Here is a 20,186-nt window from a genome sequence, read left to right as displayed (position 1 = left end):
CACTTGTTGCACAATATGTGTGTATATATATAAACTAAACCTGGGTGGTTAAATAATAGCATATTGCATGATGCATGATAAAGCCAGAAGAGTACATCTGTTTGTAATAAATGTATAATAGGCCTAACCCTTATTATACTGGAACTAATTTTGAGAGTGGGGAACTAGCAGTGTATGTAGATATTAATGTTTATATTAATATATTTATGTGCAGGTGACCATATTCCCACTTGTTGCACAATATGTGTGCATATATAAACTAAACCTGGATGGTTAAATAATAGCATTATTGCATGATAAAGCCAGAGAAGTACATCTGTTTGTAATAAATGTATAATAGGCCTAACCCTTATTATACTGGAACTAATTTTGTGAGGGGGAACTAGCAATATATATATATATATATATATATACATATATATATATACATATACCTCATCTTCCTCTTTCAGCCTCCATCTCCATCTGGCACTTTAAGTCACACACAGTTGGCAGGTTATCACGTTACACCTCTGTATATTGTAAAAGTGCAGTGTCTATATGCACAGCTTCAAAACTGTGATTACTTTTCATTACTGCGGGGTGGATCATACCACTAAGTTAGAGGAGCGGGGGTGCTAGAGTTATAAAAAAAAAAGTATTAAATAGATTACAGTTGTACTTTCTACAACTTAAAAGTTCAGCTGAATTTGATATAATGTTTAAATAAGCCGGATAGAATAATTAAGGTAAAACTGAAAGATTTAGCGGTCCAAATAACTTTTTTGGACACCCCTCTCACCCCTGTCAAAAGTGGTACCGCCCGTTGTATGTTGTCACAGGCTCATTAGCGTGCAGTCTTGGACAGTAGTGCACTGGGGCAATGTTGTAGTAAAGCTGCCTGCAGCAGGACGTGAAGTGAGCTGCTGCTGCTCGTCTCTCTCTCTCTGCTTCCTGTCTGTCTGACGCCTTGTTCTGGTTTTCTACTAGAACAAAAACACTCAACATGGTCCAGAGAAACTAGGAGATAAACGAAGCTCCCACCGTGATGCTTGTGAGTGGTACTTTTTGCTCATAATAATAAAGTTTTCTATGCTAACTAACTTAGGAGCTGTAAAAGTGTGATGCTCCCTTGTGTTTTCATTTGCATGAATAGTTATTTATATGCTGACAAGTCTAAATCGAAGTAGTCTTCTTTGTGGAAACTTATTAACACAGCTCCTGTTAGGTAGCTTAGCATTATCCTCATGTACAGCCATAGCTTTGTGTCTCTTTTGTCTTGCATAAATGCAGCTTGAACAGATTTTTATAGTTCTTTCTTCTTGTTTTTATGCATATATAACCATGTAATAGATTGTTAAAGACCACTATGTGATGCAAAGTTACAGGGAAGGCTATTAAAACAAGTGTCAGTGAGTTTTTGTGAAGTTCAGACATGTTCATACATATGCAGTCTTACAAATGATCCACAGTTATTCATGCAATCATTTTCTTGAAAGTATGTTTGACTTGTTTGACATCTGATCTGGCAATAAGAGTAAACTCAATCAGATTAGTTGACAAAGTGATCCATAAAGTTTGCAAAGAGATATTAAGTTTATTGGATCTAAAGTTAAGTTTTATGTGAATTGGCTTTGAAGCACAGACATGGCAAGATAGGTGTTATCTGATTGCAATTTTTATAATTTTTAATAAGCCACTAGGTGCATGCCTTTATAGCTGACCACATTATTTAGTGTCCATGTCATTTGGGTTTTTTCCCCAGACCCTTTTTCTTGTATGCTCCAGTTTGTGCCGTTGCAGAGGAATGTTGTTGTTTTTATCTTTATCTAGCCAATCTTCCCCCTCAGGTATGAAGACAGAGCTGGCTGACAAACAATCCAACAGATTCTGCAATTTAACATCATTACCACTAGAGCTTGTTAAACCTGAACTTCTCAAGAGTGTCCCATTGCCATGATTATGACTGCTGAAGTTCATAAGAACATGCATATATTATAATTTAAAAAGAAATATGATGTTAAAGCACAGATGTGTCATTTTTACATTTCATATTTTTATCATCGGTCGCTCGTGGCCTCTCCGTCGAGTTCAAAATCCTGTTTGCTCTGTAGCCTGCGTGTAACATTCTGTGAGCTCCCGTCACACCAATTTCGTTGCCAAACTCATTTCCCTTTCATGAGGGATTTTGGAAAAGGGGTTTTAAGGGGACTGTTTGTGCTGGTTACTTGGACAAGCTCAGTTTTCAGGGGCCTTTTCTTCTGAAACTGAGAGGCATCCACCTGGAGGGCTGGCAAGCTCATCTGAAAAACTGTTGAGCAGTTCTTAGCTCGAGTACAAAAGAGGCTGCCTATCAGAGCTGGCAGATGATTCCTCTTTCCGCATATCACGGAAGATATTGAGATTGTAATGCCACTGTTATGACATTGTTGGAACACTAATCTGGGGAAAAAAGTTCCCTCATGTTGTTTCATATATATATGGTCAGTGGAAGTGCAGTGTGGGGGATGGATGCATTCCTGCATGCAAAACTCAAGAGTGCTCTTTCCTCTCCACTATTAATTTTGATTGAAAGTTGACAGGGGCTGCATCCACTGGATGTGACTTATTCCCCTGTGGGTCTATTAACATGCAATGTTATTCTGCTGTGGGAGTAGAAGAGTGTTGTGTCTCCATCTCCAGCCCTTTTGTAATTAAGAGACTTTGTTCGAGTTAGCATTCAAGTGGACAACATTTCTCTCCAACTTGGGACAGGTTCGCTGAAAGCCTCGATTACGGAGCTCAACAAAGCTCTTGTCCTGGACAAATGTATACAGTGCAAGTGATTATGTATGAGATGATTAAACAGCAGGCCTGCTTTAAAACGTAGGCCTCCTTGGCTGCCATGCATAGCCATGCTGAGCCTTTGTGTTTATGGTAAGTGGGCAGCTGCATGCTTGTGAGACCTTGGCTGTACCCCAGGCCCTCAACTGAGCCTGATAACTACTATTGAAGCCTCCCAGCCATGCTCATTTCTGACTATTCACTCGCTGCTTTACATGTAGAGTGTGCCTCCTGTTTGACATAATGTCTGTGAACACGCAGACAGCTGTGGGCTAGCCTCCACCTCACAATGAGTTTCATAAATTTCTTTTCAGTCAGAGCCGCGGCAAAACTCGGTGGCACCTGCCCTTTGAGGCACCTAATTAATGAAAAACGCCAACAAAGAAAGTTTTAAAGAGCTTGAATTTTCACTGTGAAAGTGATGCACGGTGCTGCAGAACTGGTTTGCCAATTTGTCATTCAATTATCCGGTCTTCATGAGCCCTGCGTGTCTGTTTGCCTTTTATTACATGCTCTGTAAACACACCCACCATTATGACATGAGGAACTGCTCAAATGGGAGTCCTAATATGGATCCTGTACGAGCCAAGCAACTCAAAGAACCACCAGAGCCAATAGCTCGGGGTAACAAGCTTTTGAGGAACATCATCGCCTAGGGAATCTCTCTGCGGAAGAGGGGACAGCTAAACTTTTACCCAGCATTCCTTTCACAAGTGGTGTGGTGATGAAGAGCAGCGCAAATCCCTCAGTTCGGTTTCAAGTCGGGGCCATCTCAGGTGCTCAGCAGATGCTCGGATTACCGAGGCGGCCACAATCCCGGGATTGTTGAGAGTAGGACACAGATCCGACTGCCATGTATGCAGGAATGTCAAAGGAGGACATCTGAAAGGGCTGCAACTAACACTTATTTTCACTGTCGATTAATCTGTCGATCATTTTCTCGATTAATTAATGTCGATCAGTGTTTCCCAAAGCCCAAGATGACGTCCCCAAACGTCTTGTGTTGTCCACAACTCAAAGATATTCAGTTTACTGTCATAGAGGAGTAAAGAAACTAGAAAATATTCACATTTAAGAAGCTGGAATCAGAGGATTTTGACTTTTTATTCTTAAAAAATGACTCAAAATGATTAGCAAAATAGTTGGCGATAAATTTAATAGTTGACCATTAATCGATTAATCGTTTCAGCTCTAAATTCAGCATTAACAGTTCAGCCTGCATGTTAAGTTTTGTATCAATTCTATAAAGATGAAAGCTTTATTAAAAATTGTAAGCATGTGTGATGATCCTAAAAATGTATTTTTTATAAGTGGTCCACACATGCATTGCTCAGTAGCCTGTACAGGGCGCAACAATGATTTCGAACAGTGTTGTTTTCCACCAGCTGTCCAAGTGCTATAAAATGGATTAGTATTAGCTCTAATTGTCAGTCAGACACAAAGCTGCCAAATCCTTATGTAATGTTGGCCTAACCTGCAGGATTACTGAGCAATGTATGGAAAAGCTGCTCTAATTGGGGAAACGGAGCTTTCATGGGTGACTACAGTTTAGACGCCTATTGTAACAGCTAAGCTTGACAATCTGTAGTCTTTCTGGGCTTGACCGCAAGTCTTAAAAGTGGCATTTATAATGTAGTACGCTTGTGTCCTATCTTGTACAGAAAATAGAGCTGGGTCTGCTCAGGCTTTTGAGCTGACTCTGCAAACCTCCGTTTTATACCAATTGTCTCTGTGGTTTCCTCTCCTGTCCTATCTATCGCTCATTTAGGCCGTGCTCGCTATTTCTGACACGCCAAAGTAGCGATGGTTGAAAGGCTCGTGGCGACCACAAAGGAAGTGTGTGAAGTCCCGTCAGCTCGTCCAACGCAGCGTTATTGTTGTCTTTTGAGGAAGGCCGCTGTCACTGCAGACCTGTTTTGCATGTGATGGAAAGGCCTCGTCTGAGGGGAACGTCCTGCAGTGTTCTTCCCCTTCTCAGAGATTAGACTTCTCAGTTGTCATCGTCGTTGCTGCGCCAGCCCAGATAAAGAGCTATTGGCGTGCAGAAAGCATAGAGGCTCCCAACTGATTCCAGATAATGGCAGCGTCGTTGCGGAGGTGGTTCGGGTTTTGACGTCAGAAAGGGTAGGGGCACCCCTTGGGCAAGCTTCTAGACGCCTCATTTATAGCTTCATCTGCATCTTTGAACATGCATTGGGTGGATCCATTAAGCGTTGGAGATCATGCCTTGGTTAGCTTTGTCTGTACAAGACAGACCTTTTGGCCAGCGCTTCTCAACATGTTTTCTATTCACAAACTGTCACAAGTCTGAATGGTTCTCTTAAGGCTGTGGGGCTAGGTTAGGCTTTTATAATTGTGTGCTCAACTTATGTCATGGAGCTGAGGTATGTTTATAATTAAACCTCGCCCATTTAAAGCACTGCGCTCAGATTTATGGGATAAAAAACGTAATGCCTGAGCATGAGAAAGATGATAAAATTGTTGTGACTCTCTTGTAACTAGAAGTGTTTACAGTTTGGAGTTCAGAGTGTCAGACTTTTTTTCCCATTTTTCTAGGGAAGGAAAACATAATTTGTGTCCTTTTTGTTTGGGTAAACATCACGTTAAAGAGCTTTTCTCGTCTTTGCCAACTTCTTTTTGACGAGATTTGCTTTTCTTCTGCCGTCTGCATCCTTAATGCTTATATATAAACAAGTGTTTCCTCTACCCCAGCACGTCCCTAGTTATCTCTGCTGTGAAACACAGATCTGTGTGGTTAATGGTCACGCTCCGTAAAAGCTGGCCTGACCTACTCCGGCTCCAATCTTTGATCTGTTCTTTTCTCTTCACACACAAGGCCGCAAGTTAAAGCTGCCAGGCGTCCTCGAACCGTGCTGATCTCCTCGCAGAACTCTGCCAAAAACACCCTTGCGTTTAAGTTGTTTTCCTGACGTAATGTTAGTAATGGAAATCATATGCTGAATGCAAACACCACCTCCAGCATGTCAGCTCCCTCAGGGTCTTGTGATGCTACACCCCCCCCACCACCACCACTACCACCACCCTTCCCCTGCATACACACTCCACCCCACCACCCGCAACCTCTGATGTCGCCTCTTTTGTTTCCCACGGTGTCTCATCTTCTGCACAGCGCTCTTTTGTTTCACCGTCTCTTTCTCTGCTTGCAGTTGTGCTGTCATTCAAACACTCTCTGACCTTGCAGGCATCGTACGAGCGCCTCGCGTCCGCCGCGCTTTGTTTCAATCCCCTAACCTGACGTCGCCTCAAAGTGGAACTGATCTAGTGGTAGTAAAAAATCCTCTGTGATGATTATATAGATCTACGTCGGTGGCTAATCAGCTGCATACTGTAACCATGGTGCAGCACTAATACGAGGAGGGTTGTTTTGATAACCGCAAGGTCAGCTATTCCCAGCCAGCCCCTGAGGATTCAATTACACAACTTTGACTTTGCTCTATTCCTCTCTGTGTGCTCCAGTGTGGAACACTTTGAGGAAACTCGCTCGCTCTCTCAGATGACTGATAATCCTCCACATCGACAGGCAAGAACAAAACGAGGTATAAAGTTCCAGTTTTGGTGACACTCTGGAGAGGACACGCGAGGAAGTGAAAATGCAGCGTAATTTCAATTTACAGACTTCCACATATGGCGACATAGGCAACGCCTTGCGAATCAAAGCGAGTGTTTTGCTGGTAATGTTTGCTCGCTCACTTAAGTATTAAAGGAGCTTGTCAAACCACTAACCTCCCTTGAATTTCCACTTTCCAGCTTGCACTTTTGTATTTGTTGAACAGGTTTGCAAGAGTGTCAGTGTGGAGGATGACAATAACTTCAGATTCCAAACAAGAGGACTCTTTGAATGTGTGTGAGATGAGCTTCAGGGTTCAATGAGTACTCCGCTAAAAATCTGTCTTCTGATTATCAAATTCTCAATGCCTGCTTTGTAACTCGGTCCTTAACGGAAAACAGTAGCTGATTCACAGTCGTTAAAACGGCATAAAACATTTTCCAAGCACTCCTTCAGCATAATCTATTTCTCCACAGTCTCAACAGTTTCTCCACAACATAGCTAAAGATGCTACTTCCATATACATGACATTTCCAGAAATGGCGGAGGCCATGGAAGTTAATATATTGTAATTTTAATTGTGTTTTGTAATTCTTCGTAATTTTATAATAGGTCTGAAGAAAACGTTGATATTCCCAACGGCCTCATCTTTTTCCTCTGACATTACGCCTTTGCATTTACTGCATGATGTTACCTACTTGCTAGCTTGCTAAACTATTATCCTCTGTGGCTTCTAGACGCCGACAGTTACGTTAATATCGCCGTTGCTTAGCAGCGGTGTTCTCACAACTTAACCACTTGAACGCCAAGCATATCGTGTACACGACTTCCCATGTTGTAAACACAAGCTCACGAGTTTCATTTGAAGGCACCATTAAGCTCCACCCTCTCATGTCACTTCTGGTTGCAAGAAACCAAGATGGCGACGGCCAAAATGGCGAACTCAAGGCTTCAAAAAGGCAGTCCGCAAACCAATGGGTGACGTCTCGTTGACCATGTCCAGTCAATTAAGCAGAGAGAGATTACACTGCAGAAGTGAATTGGACAGTTTGATACATCCTTCACTTTCCAGAACTACCTCTGAAGTCATGTTTGATACTGAAAAGACTCATTTTCAGTTGAGAGCATTGGGTTTGTCCTCCATTGACGGTGTGTTGCAGAGCCTCCACCCAGGGGATCTGTTCTCCCCCAATCCATCTGGATTGTTTCTCCGCTTATATGGTCGACAGAATGTCAGAAATGTACTGAACTCTAATCCCGTGCTCATCTTTGTGTGTCCGCTCAGGATTGGGCCAAGGAGTGAAGCACATTCCTGAAGGAGTTGAGGGGCTGCCGTTTTTTAAGCTTATGAGAAACCAGCCCGCTCGCACCGTGCCCGCCAAGATGGCCGCCAGCTTTTCTTGCCCTCACTGGAACGGCTTGGGACAAGGATGTGTGTTGCCATGGTGATCATTTTCAAGAAAACACTGGAAAAGAAGGGCGCCGACGATGTAACATCCAAAAGTACAGATTTGGGCCCGGTGAGAGGTTATTTTCTACTTTTGTAAGCATTTTTTCCTCAGTGAAATGTGTCATTTTGTGTTTATACGTAGGCTTGCCAACAGGACTCAACTGCACATGTCAAGGGGGAGGAAGACATGGTGCTGCTCTAAATCAGGAAATTGTTGCCGGCCACTCATCACTCCACAGCAGTTTTATGGCTCTACATGATATTTTCCTATTTTGTCAACTTTAATCAGAGTTTAAATTTGAGTTTTAGCTTCCCCCTGAGTCAAATCCGTTGGAAAAATCATACGTGTTGCCTCGCTGAATGTCAGGAAGTGATGTTGAAGATCGGGAATAAGGGATGTTTTTGTTACAATTACTGAAAAATTGCATCATAATAGCTGCCAACTGTTATCACCAGGGCGTTTGTCATCTGGTTTTGAATCCCCCGTGTTTCCATTTACTTCACTCAAAATGACAATGGAGTATTTTAGTCCCACGAGGCTGAGCAACTCTGACTCATTTTCTAATCAGCATCCATGCAGTCGAAACCTCCTCTCAGCCAGCACAGAGTGAGAAAATCCCCTCGCTAACGTGGACTGAGTTTGCCCTCTCGGCCACGTGAAATGAAGTCATCAGGCTCTGAGGCGGACTGTCAGTCAGAGGCGTTAATAGTGGAGCTCTCTCTCTGTTGATGGGTCACACTTAGTCTTGAAAAACGGTCTTGTGCCACAACAATTATACATACCCATAATTTGACTTTCCAGTAGGATTTTATTTGTATTTGTTGATTTATTGACTTGACAATGCTAGAATTTATGTAATTTTCTGGCGAGCTGACAGTGAATCTCTCTTGCAGTTCCAGGCACAGACCATGAGCCAGGGGACTGCCCTTTTCTCTTGTGGACTCATGGGTAAGTTTACAATTTCCTCACCAATATACACTCACAGCTGTAAGGGTGATATGGATAATTTCATTAGTAAATAACCAAAGTAGTAATTTAGTTATAGGAAGTAAAGTTCGGTTGGGATGCCGTTATCAGCTGTAAACGCCATATGAACAGTGCAGATTGGCAGCCGTGAGCGAGCCAGTGGGGCACGCTCACATGCACTAAAAGGCACACACAGCCGGCCCGGCGATGTAAACAAAGCACAGAGAAGCTCAGATTACAACACACACGGAGGGAGAGTGACTTTATTTTCTGCTCAGGTAGACATTACTCCGCTATATCTTTACATAGCAAATAGTTGTTTGCTGCTATACCTTTAAAGGAATTGCTACCTTGGTATAAACTATGATTCATAGTAACATCTATTGCGCTATATATCGTCATTTCCTCCAGCCTTACGCCATATTTCTTCTTTTTTGGGCCATGTTGTCAGTCAATATGCCTTACTTGCATCAGAAACCTGACATTTACACAAGTAAATATGTACTTAACAGTCCTCAGCAGCTTGTAGAGGCCAGAACATAACAGGAGTTTACTGAGGGGTTGTTGTAGTGTAACATTTGTAAGAAATTATTGGCAGAAAGGCAGCAAAACCGTTTCTGCTTCATCCGGTCGGCGGTCACACGGCATTATGTGAAAAATGCCTGAAAGGTGTTTCAGCCAAGATGAATGTGTGTTAATGACTACGTGTTAGCGGCTTATCATTAGCCGGGATCTTACGGCACTCCTGCGTGCTTTAAAGCTGTACCCAGGTTGAGAATTTGGTTGTGACTACAAAAGCCGATATCCTTAGTTCACCCAGCCTTATGAGTTACAGCCTTCACTGTCTTTGTGTTGTAAGATTAACTTGTATTCTGTTCATGCAGTAACTTGGCATTGAGTGTGTAACACTGGCAGCCCCAGTAGGTGTTGTTAACACTGGCCATTGTTCTTCCTCCTGCCCGTGTACTGTAGATGGTATTTTGGGATTTTATCTCCAGTGGAGAAGAATAGACCTTTTGCATACCAGGAGTGGGCAGTGGCCTCGACGATTCAGTATCTGACTCAGAGTTGACTGACCAGTTCAGTTGGCTGACCCATTCACTAATTCAGAGTTTCTGTTGTGGGAATAACAGGTGCTTTCCTGGCACGGTAGCTGTGGTGCTGGTGCAGAGCCGATCAGTAACCGCAGAGAGGGAGCTGGTCTGATATAGAGCTCTTGCCAAAAAACAAAAAACACAATAATAAGTTTCAGTCTGAATGTTTATGATGGGTTATTGACATTTTATCACGCTTTGCTCCAGCAGAGATGAGGGTTGATATCGAGTCAGTTAGACATTGAGCTCCGCTCCCTTTCCCCAATTAGCTGTGATTACACACTGTGACACTAAAGCAGTGCCTGGAGGACAAGGTTTATTTTTAGTGCCAATTACACGAAGCAGAGTAGTGTCATTACAAAGTACACATGCTGGGAGCAACACGCTGACCCAGACTGGAGGAGTGTCATGGATGTTGTCCGTGTTGAAGTGGCCGAACTTAACCTCTCGTAATCGTAGAACCGTGGCACTAAAAACTGTTTTCCAGGACAGTTGCTTGCAATAAACGCTGAGGGGTCTAACAATGACCAGCTCACTGTACATTATCCCTTACTTTAAAATCTTTTAAACTTGTGTTAACCACAGACCTTATTTCAAGTATCTAACTAAAAACCCATTAAAAAAACCCACTGACTTCCAGACGAAGGAGCCGAAGGGCTGAATGCTCATTTCCGGGTTTTAGGACTCATTCCTGCAGCACTCTATTATGATCAAGTTGATCCTGAACAGCTGGCTGTATGATAGACAACACACAACTACGTTGCCTCAGGGAAACCTCTTACAAAAAGGTTCCCATACAGTTAAAGTTCATTCATACATAGATTTTTTTTAACCTGTTGTCATATGCAAAAACACGAAAATCGAGACTATAACATAATCATTTATGACGTGTCAGTGTTGATATGCATACATATTAGACTAAACATGAAGTTTGTTTTTAACATTTTCAGCCGGAATTCAGGGTCTTGGTGTGCAAATAAGCCCATAAATAATTTCTTTCATCTTGTCTGTCATCTCATTTCCTAAAAGGTTATTTAATGAGAATTAATGTGGTGTTGCAGAGACCAGACGGTGGCGTGAGTTGGGTCACAGCTGTGCCATACAGCAGAGGCCAGTCGGGACCAGCCTGGAGAGCCTGTGGGACGTCCTGCCTGAGGTGCACAAGAGCTCTGCCCACTGGGACTGGGACGTCGGCTCCACTTCGACCACAATCACCAGCTTGTTGCACGACCTCAGCCTGACTGAGGCCGCGACCTCGCACTCCACCGCGCCCCCAAGCAAGCGGCAGTGCCGGTCCCTCTCTTGCTCAGACGAGCTCGGTGGCTGCCGCTCCACATGGCGCCCTCAGGGCTCTCGCGTGTGGACGACGGTGGAGAAGAGGAGGTGCCACAGCGGAGGCAGCGTCCAGCGCGGCGGCGGCGGGAACGCGCAGCTCGGCTTCCCGGCCATGCAGCGCAGCTCCAGCTTCAGCCTGCCCGCACGCTCCAACACCCTGGAGCTGCCCTGCTTCACCCAGCATCTCCCCTCCGCCTTCACCGGTCTGACGCCCTCCTCCTCCATGATCCTGTCCTCCGAGCCCTCAGCGCAGCCCCTCTACCTCTCACATGAACAAATCTGCCTCCCTGAGCCTCGTGGACCCTCGCCACCCAGCTCCCCCGACTCCACGCCAGAGCTGGAGCGCCGCGGCGGACAGGGGGGTCTCGCCCGTAGTCGCTCGCAGCCCTGCGTCCTCAACGACAAGAAGATCGGCGTGAAGCGCAGGAGACCAGCTGACACACAGAAACAGAGGCCTTCTTTGGACCTGGCTAAGATGACCCAGGTTAGTTTTTAAAAGTGTTATTTAATCAGGACAATATACGCGTGATTAAATGCTGCAATCTCTGTCAGTTAGTTTGAAAATCTCATCACTTGATGCCTAATATACACAGTATATTTAATGTTGCACCTGAGTATGTCATATCATTTATCAGAGGGCATTTTATGTGCCATTTATTTATTAGTTGTACTTGCCACAGCCCTCTTATGTGCTCCAAAACAGTGTCACTGTCAAGAGCACGAGACAAGACGTTCAGGAAACAATCCTGCCAGCTGGAAGCTCTGCCTGGTCCATCAGTCTCACTAACATTAGCTAGTTATACTACGCTGTTGTGGCAACTTGCTCCTTCCGTGTTGGATAAACAAACACTTCCAACTAAGGTCACGCCATTGTGTCTGTTCTCCCTCAGCACACCTCAAAGCGTTTCTGCAGGCGTCGTCGTTAAATGAAGGCTATCGTTCAGTCACGCAGGCCCGTTCCGGATCACATAAATGCAGCGCACGTAGCAGAGAATGCCCCTTTTTCTTAATGTAGATGATCAGATGTCTTCATAAAAGAAATGATCTTATGTAACAACTGGCTCGAGCCGAACCTTTTTCTGAAGTGTTTCAACAGACAATCCGTTCCATCTGCACATCCTGGCAGGCGTTTGTCTCTTCTTTGCCCCCGCAGACACACACAGTTAAGTTTCACACGTACACCGACCGGATCATAAACACAGAGCTGGACTTGGCCCCTCTGAGAAAGTCACCCAGAGTTCAGCCGAGTCTTAACAACAGAGCTGCTGTGACATGACAAGCAGACGCCGCACACGCTCCAAACAGGGTACGAGGTCGACGGGGAGAGAAAAGAGCTTCAGGCGGGGCGACGAACAATATTTTCACAGAGGAACGTCAGGGTGCTGAGATTGTTAGCACTGGATCTTCCCTGCTGTTTGTGCATTGTGTTCTCTGTTCCTCTATTGAAAGGGACTGCTGTGTTTTATTGCATCATATCTTTTCTTTTTAAGATATTTTTAAAGTTCTCTAGTGACTCTGGTTTAGAGGCAAGCCCTGGAGAAGATTACAGATATTTTGGCCCAGTTATGCAACTAAACCCTGATTTAAAGCGCTGATAATAAATCAGCTGACAACACTTGCTAACAATTGCTTAATTGTTTCAAGTCATTTATTAAGCGATAACGCCACACCTTAGCCACTTCCAGCTTCTCAAATGTTAGGATTTGCTGCTTTTTTTGTTTTACATCATTTAAAATTTAATATATATGATTTTTGGACAAGCTGCTGACAAAGATGTCACCTTGGGCTCTGGGAACTTATGACGTGCAATTTTCACTATTTTTTGCCATTTTATAGACTAAACGATAATTTGATTAATTGAGATGGCCAGCCCTACAAACAAAAAAATCTGTCACTGAGTGATGAAGTTACACGATTGGTCGGCCGAGTGTTGGAGTTTCCTCATTGGCCGTTGCTCTTTCAAAATGAAAAGATGGGAACAGTTCCACTCACTGGCGCGAGTGCTCGTCTAACGGCGCATTTCCACCAGATCCGTTGACGGAGGGCGTCTCAACGTGTGTCGCAACGAGTTGGGAAGGATCTGTATTTGCATAAAGTTGAAAAATCTCAAATTTAAGCAATTGAGCCTGTTCAGCGCGATGCGTCCGGCTCACGAAACTTGGACCAAGCTGTCAAACTAGGCGATCTAGTTCTAAAATGAAACGAGATTCAGCAGTTGCATAGCCTATTTATCACTTAAAATGTTTTCAGAAGTAGATTTTGGTGGATTGTTCAGACGGAATAACAGAAAGTTTACGACCAGGCCGCCATGTTTCCTGTTTGAAACGGCAAGCAGAAAACCAGGAACCAATCAGGTGCATTCAACGATGGGGTACGTCACCGCTTGAACGACCAGTTGAGTGGAGCAGCGCGTCTCCTAGTGTCCTCGCCGGACCTGGTAGACCGCTGGATTTAACATTATAGACATGACCACTGACTATGTGTGTAACAATTTAGCCACAACTTCACAGACTGACCGTACACGGTCCAGACATATACTCGGTTTTCACCAAGTCTCGTTAAACCTAGAAGTCTGAAGTGTGCAGCTGTAAAAGATTCAGAAAATAACTGGAAAAGAAGTTCCTTGGCATTCAACTCAAGGGCTTCACACGCGTCACCCCCTATCAGTACTCAAAGTCACCTTACTATTCAAAGCTTGGTCACAGTGCTGAGTGTGTCTCTAAAGTGTCCTCTCATCCACACGCCACAAACGGTGTAGTTTACCCCGGGAGAAACCGCTGCCCTCTACTGCGGCTCCACGAATGTCAGGAAGTAGAGCAGCTGTGGCAGAGGGTATGGATCGTCGCACAGGGGAGATGCGTGTTGGGTAAAGAGATATTGATTTCTGTAAATTCAGCTCAGTGGGTGGATCGCTGCCACAACCGGGCCTCATGAGCTATTGATCAGCTTGTATTGACGGAGAGTCAAGGTCAGTATGGATGAGGAGTCGGCTCTCTTCTCCATTTCATTCAGAGATCGAGGGGATGGGTGATAGTAGCAGACAAACTGGACAGCGGCAGCACTTATTCATGACCTGCATTGTAATGTGGTGCAGTAAGTTGTTTGAGGACACTGTGAAACTCCTCCTCCTGTTCTAAGTTTGAGCTATACTTGAGCCCCTTTCCCTCTTTAGTGGGAAAGGTTACAATCGGCATTCATTCCCGGGACAATTTACTAATTTTCGCCCCTTTTCCGGTGCAATGCTATGTGACGCGCGTTGGAGTGAATATAATAAATAAAATTAACGATTTGGACAATTATAATGTATTAACGTACAAATCATACAATTACTATGCTCTCCTCAAAGCCACCAGTCTGTCCATTGTTCCAACAATCACCGGTTTGGTCAAAATAAACCCTTAATTCACCGATTTAGATGTGAAAAGAAACAACCGTTGTATGCGCTCCTCGAAGCCACCAGACTCCAATGACAGAAACAGTAACATCTTTGTTACTTTCCACTGTTCCAACAATCACCAACTCTGGTTTGAGGTTTTGAAAGAGCAACTGAATGAGATATAAAAAAAGAAGTAACCACCGTAACATTTTCATTGTCTACTAACCCTGTTTTCTGGCGCGTCTGTGACGTTGAACGTGGCACACCAGGGAAAAAAAACAGCAAGGCATACTTATCTACTGCGGCAATGGGAACGGAGTCTATCATCTATTTTTAGTGGGTTTCCAAGTGTTTAAAAAACCTGCAAATACGGGCTAATTTTGGTGGAAAAAGGAGTATTGGTTTAGTTAAGGCTACGAGTAGTCTGGACTATAGCAAAACAGTGCTGACATTATCAACATTATCAGTCTGGCCCCATGGCCTGGGCCAGAAAATCCTGACGATTGAGACTGAAGTGGTATTGCAGAAGGCAGCAATGTGACACTGGCCTGGTGCTGACAAATGGACCCGCTTGACCGGAGCCAAGAAAAACATCAGGGCCCCCGTTTGATCTACTGCTGCCCGCCGCAGAGACCTTTCTCACTGCGGTTTGGTCGTAGACGTGGATCATAATCACAGACTATAAAATATGGACATATGCAGACAGACACATCTTAACTCCCGGCTAATCCAAAAATGGGCTAAGTGGATGGTTGGTGGAGCTGAGGCGGGCCCCGGGAGACGCAGCAGAGCAGACAGCTAGCAGCCTCGTACGGCAGCCACCTGTCACTCAAAGCGACACTTTGTGCTCTCGGAGGATCGATCATTTGCAGCCGCAGTTCATACACTTGGCTGTGACCTGCACCCCCAACAGTGCCATGCTTGTTAGGTATTGCATAAGCACACAAGTGACAGGAGGCTTCACAGAGGCCCCATTCTCCTGTGTCCTTCTGGCCCAACACCGTAGTGGTCTGGCGTGAGGCAGCTGTCCTGCTTTCTCCGAATTAGCCGTACAGATCGGATAAGCCTCGGCCATAAAGCCTTCCACTCCAGCACGCACAGCTGTCGCAGGACTCGCCTGCAGCAGCTCTGGCACATGTGGATTTGCCCAAGGAGGTTTCTCCCGGGTTTCCCAGATGTATGCGTTCATTGTGCAGTTGTAGTGAAAGGCCAGCAGAGTCAAAAGGCCGACATGAGTGATGTCTGCCCTCTGGGTAATCAGGCCACTCGCTGCCTGGGTTCCAGTTGGACCTCAGATCGCAATCGTCCAACTACCAGTTGCTCCAGTATGTAATGCAGGCTAAATTTATACACGTCAAATCTTGTTACTCTTTTATATTGCAATGGTTGTTGCTCAGTGTCCAGCTCTCTGACTCACCCACATACTGTACGAGTACAGTAGAGGGATTGTTTTCACAGGATGGCTGTGTGCCTTTTAGTTTTGTTTGTGCACTAGTCAGGACATCATGGGTCATAGTCCAAGATGAAGGAAATGTTTTTGGTTTCCTCACCACATATGCCATCACCATGGAGACTCCTACCACACCAAAGATTTGACATATTTGTTTATGTTTCCTTGAGAACATCAAGCTCATGCGTCTAAAAAAATACATATCTCTCTGTATTTCCACAGAAACTTCGGAATTTCCACAGCCTCAGCTGCCCGGGAATCACAGGCAAAGACGTCTGCGAGTCGAGCCAGGCCCTCCCCACTCTCAGGAGCACCGCTGACGACTCGTCGGCGAACGAACGCGGCTCGGAGGACGGTCGGACCAAAGAGGGCGAGATCACCAGGAACGTGCCGTCGGACCCCACCATCGAGGAGGTGGACTGGATGCCAGGGACGACCAATGGGAAGGACAGTGAGCCTCTGTGGGCGGGGCTGTGTAGCATGAGGAAGGACGTGTATCAGCTCGGAGGCGAGCTCGACATTGAGCAAATCGAGAGGAACTGAGCTAGACTGTCTTCCTCTCTGGGGACGCTTACGTAGGGGGACTGAAAGTTTATCACCAGGCGGTGCAGTAAACAGTACTGATAGTCTTAAGGACAAAAGCAAGTGGAAATGCAGTGAGCGTTCCAGCACTTGTTTTTTTTTTTTTTTTCTTTCTAAAGGAGAGATTGAGCAGGAGCTTTGTGGGCTTCGCGTAGTCAGAAGCTGCTCCCACACTGTGCGCTATCTCAACTGTGTCTCAGGAGAACAAGGAAGTCGGGGAGGACGGATTCGGGTGGATATGATAGAACTGATAAATATAAAAATGATATATTAACGTTGGCTCAGAGACTGGGGTCTTTAACATTTCTCTGTAACTGATTACCTTCATTGTACTACGTTTTGGAGAGAATTCACAGCAGGTTTGTATAAATTCTCTGCACTAGTAAAGAGTGTCCGTTCCTCTGACGTTCTTCAACAGTACATGAGCACATGATGGATAGAAATGAAGACTACTTCGAGAGCTACTGTTAGTAAAAGCCCCTTTCACTCTTACTGAGCAACAAGCTGCACGCACACACACAACCTGTAAAGTTATATTGAAGAGCTTAACATTTCACACAGTAACATCAGGCTTCTCTCTTGAGATCTACCCCCCTCGTTTGTGTGAGAGGAACTTTGTGATGCTAATAGCGTTAATATTCTTTCTTTTTACGATTTGTAACTACAAAGTTATGTAAAACATGAGCATATTTCTATACAAATAAAACACAGTTTTAAATGTGTCATTTTGTAATTACGTTATTTCAGCGTCTTTATTCACAAAATCCTGAGTGTGTCCTGAGCTACTTTCACAATATCATTTGTTTGCTGGTGTATTGTGAATGAAGAGGGCATTCAAATCGAGGGAAAAGCTCACCGGTCCCAATGCAAGACATCAGACACTCCACGTCTTGACAACTCACGCAAAGGACAAACATATAACAATGCTGTTGCCCAGCAGGGTAAGTCAATATATTGTTTTATTTTAAGCTAAGTTAATGTTTAGTTGTGACTCCCTAAAGCTTTCATTATCTAATATTAAACTTTTAGTTGCGTAAAAGTTTCACCATGTAAAGCCAGCCAAAAAAGTGAACCACCATCACCTGGCGATCGAGACCGACAATGAAATTAAGGAGCAACACCGTTCCTATAAAGCCGGGTAGGTCTTTATTAACTGTTACAATCATTTACAAAGCAAAAGCAGCACGTGTATACATTCAGTAGCTTGCGCAGCATAAAAGTCCTAACTAGTTAATGATGTACTAATGTACTCTGCTAATGTTAGTTCCACAGGGTTATTTGCATAAAACACAAGTCAAAAGATTAGGAAATAAATGATTATATTTTTATTTAAATATCTGCTTTGATTAAAAAAACTAGAAAGCATTAATGCCGATCTCCCGATTGCATATTTTTACTGAATATCGGTCTATAATGAGTGATGCGTCGTATACTATAGTAGATTAAACTACCAAACACATGCTTACATATAAATGCATCTGTAATATAAACATCATAACACTGTTGGGGACAATTCTGCATAAGTACTTTTACTTTTGATACTTGCATACTTTTACTCGCGTACATTGTTAATGCAGGACTTCACTGTGGTATTTCTTCTTTTATTTAAGCAAAGAATCTGAAAGAGGATTCCACCACTGCCATTAGCCGAGCACACGCATTACTGTAACAGCAAGGTCATTGTTGGAGACGTCTTTAATGCAACAATGCAGACTGACCCAATTAAGCAGCGGGAAAAGACAATCACGGCCGTAGTAGGGGTACTACTGATGAGCCTGTGTTTGTGTGCTGAAGCGGGGAGTGCGTAGGGAGGACGCCAGGCAGGGGTGGGAAGTCCGGTCCCTGTTTCTTTTTTTTCTTTTTTTTTTGATGGCGGGTGGAGTGGTGGAGCTGAGCGGCGGTTCACCCCAGAGACCTCCCTCCCTCCCCGCGCTGGGAAACAAAAGGGGCTTTTTCTCTGAGGAGCACAGTGACGTGGGAGGCGGCTGTGAATGTGGGCCATGTGTCAGGGCTGCTGCTGCTGCTGCTGCTGCTCCGTTTGTCTGCTTCCCAAACCTCCAGAATAATACGGTCGTTAACTTTTTGATCCAAAATTGCATACCACTTCTGCAAGTTGCGACGCAGCTTGTCATTCTCTGGACGCATTAAGGTGAGGGAATAAAAGTCCCCCTCATTAAAGACCACTGAGTAATTTGAAGATTGCTTGACATGCTGTATACTCCAGGCACAAAGCATAACTGTGGGATTAACAAGGCCGTACGCATGTGATTGATTGGATTATTATGCCGTTGCATGAGAATCTGTACGCCTGCACGGTGAGGTCATATTTACACTGTCACACAGCCGCCTGCGGTACATGCAAGCTGCTGCTTTTTCACTGGTTAAGCCCTTTTCGGGTAATGAGTCGAGAAGGAAATGGGTAAACAGAACCCTTGTAAACGTGCTGTGGGGAAGACTGACACAGCGAGGGCCCCCGGCCTTTAATCAGCGGAGTGACAGAAGTGAAAGGAGGCTGTGTTCTGAGAGCAGATAGGAGTACAACAGGAGGGGCCGACGTTCTGCACTACCCCCACCAGCACTGACAGGGTGGTGGTCACTCTTGAACTGTCTTTATCTGCTCTAATGATGATTCACACACACACACACACACACAGTTTTTAAGCAACAGATGCCCCACGGCGCTCACGGGGGAGATTTATGGCTGATGTTTCAGGTGTACTAATGATGCATAACACGTTCCTCTGCTTTCATGTAATGACAAGTTGACTATAATGGTTTTTCCCACCACATGTCAACACTTCAAAAGTTAACACTTAACCAATTAATCGATTATCAAAATGGTGATTAATTTGCAGCTCTAGTAAAATTTGCGAGGGATTTTCCATTTCACGAAAAAAAAAGAAAAGAAAATCATGCCCAAAAACAGCTGATTGAATTTTGAATTCAATCAGTAGTGGAACTTTTTCTTATAAACAAAATAAAGCTATATGTGACATGAAACTGAGTGTTGGCTCTAGTTTCTAGGTTTGGTGCCTACTCTCGGTTTGGCAGCTCAAATGTGGTCGGGGTGAAAAACAATTTAGCAGTAGCACCCGGCCACAAAACATTTCCAGTTGCAGAGCAAGTGTTGAAGCTTTTTCTAATAAATGGAGCACAAACTTTACCTTGGAGCTCTAAATGAACAAAAAGCTACCGTATATACAGTATGCACTGAATGAATACACTACTGTATCTGGAGGTCGTGTTGGAATCTCGCCCACACACACTTTTCATAAGAGACCAAACCGCAAACTGTGTTTGAAGTATAAAATGTAAAAGTTCAGCCATGTGTTATGTCTGAGCAGCGATAGTCTGCACCCACATAGGAGACGTGTATCAAGGTCATACAAGCGTTCTTGAGTCAACTAGTTCTTCCTTCAGTGAGAGGACTGTAGGGTCTAAATTGTGAGCACTTTGGCTTTTATGAAAGGTAACTGGACACCTTCACAGGAGAGAGACAGACAGCTTTAAACTTCAGCTGTAAGCCTTCAGACCTTTTCAGACCAGGACAGTTCGTTTACAC

The 20,186-nt window shown here is 44.3% G+C and overlaps 1 protein-coding gene across 1 annotated transcript; it reads left to right on the top strand.

The window, feature by feature from the left end:
* The first annotated feature begins 840 nt into the window (after positions 1-840).
* On the top strand, positions 841-17,346 carry fam53b (family with sequence similarity 53 member B). The gene is made up of 5 exons (XM_074620210.1): positions 841-1,033; positions 7,656-7,890; positions 8,715-8,769; positions 10,943-11,700; positions 16,265-17,346. Exons 2-5 carry the CDS (start codon positions 7,801-7,803, stop codon positions 16,583-16,585), a joined length of 1,224 nt encoding a protein of 407 aa, XP_074476311.1. The 5' UTR covers positions 841-1,033; positions 7,656-7,800; the 3' UTR covers positions 16,586-17,346.
* The last annotated feature ends 2,840 nt before the right edge of the window (positions 17,347-20,186 follow it).

Source organism: Sebastes fasciatus, chromosome 20, assembly GCF_043250625.1.
Source record: "Sebastes fasciatus isolate fSebFas1 chromosome 20, fSebFas1.pri, whole genome shotgun sequence".
Classification (NCBI taxonomy): Eukaryota; Metazoa; Chordata; class Actinopteri; order Perciformes; family Sebastidae; genus Sebastes; species Sebastes fasciatus.
This window is presented reverse-complemented; position numbering and strand designations above follow the sequence as displayed.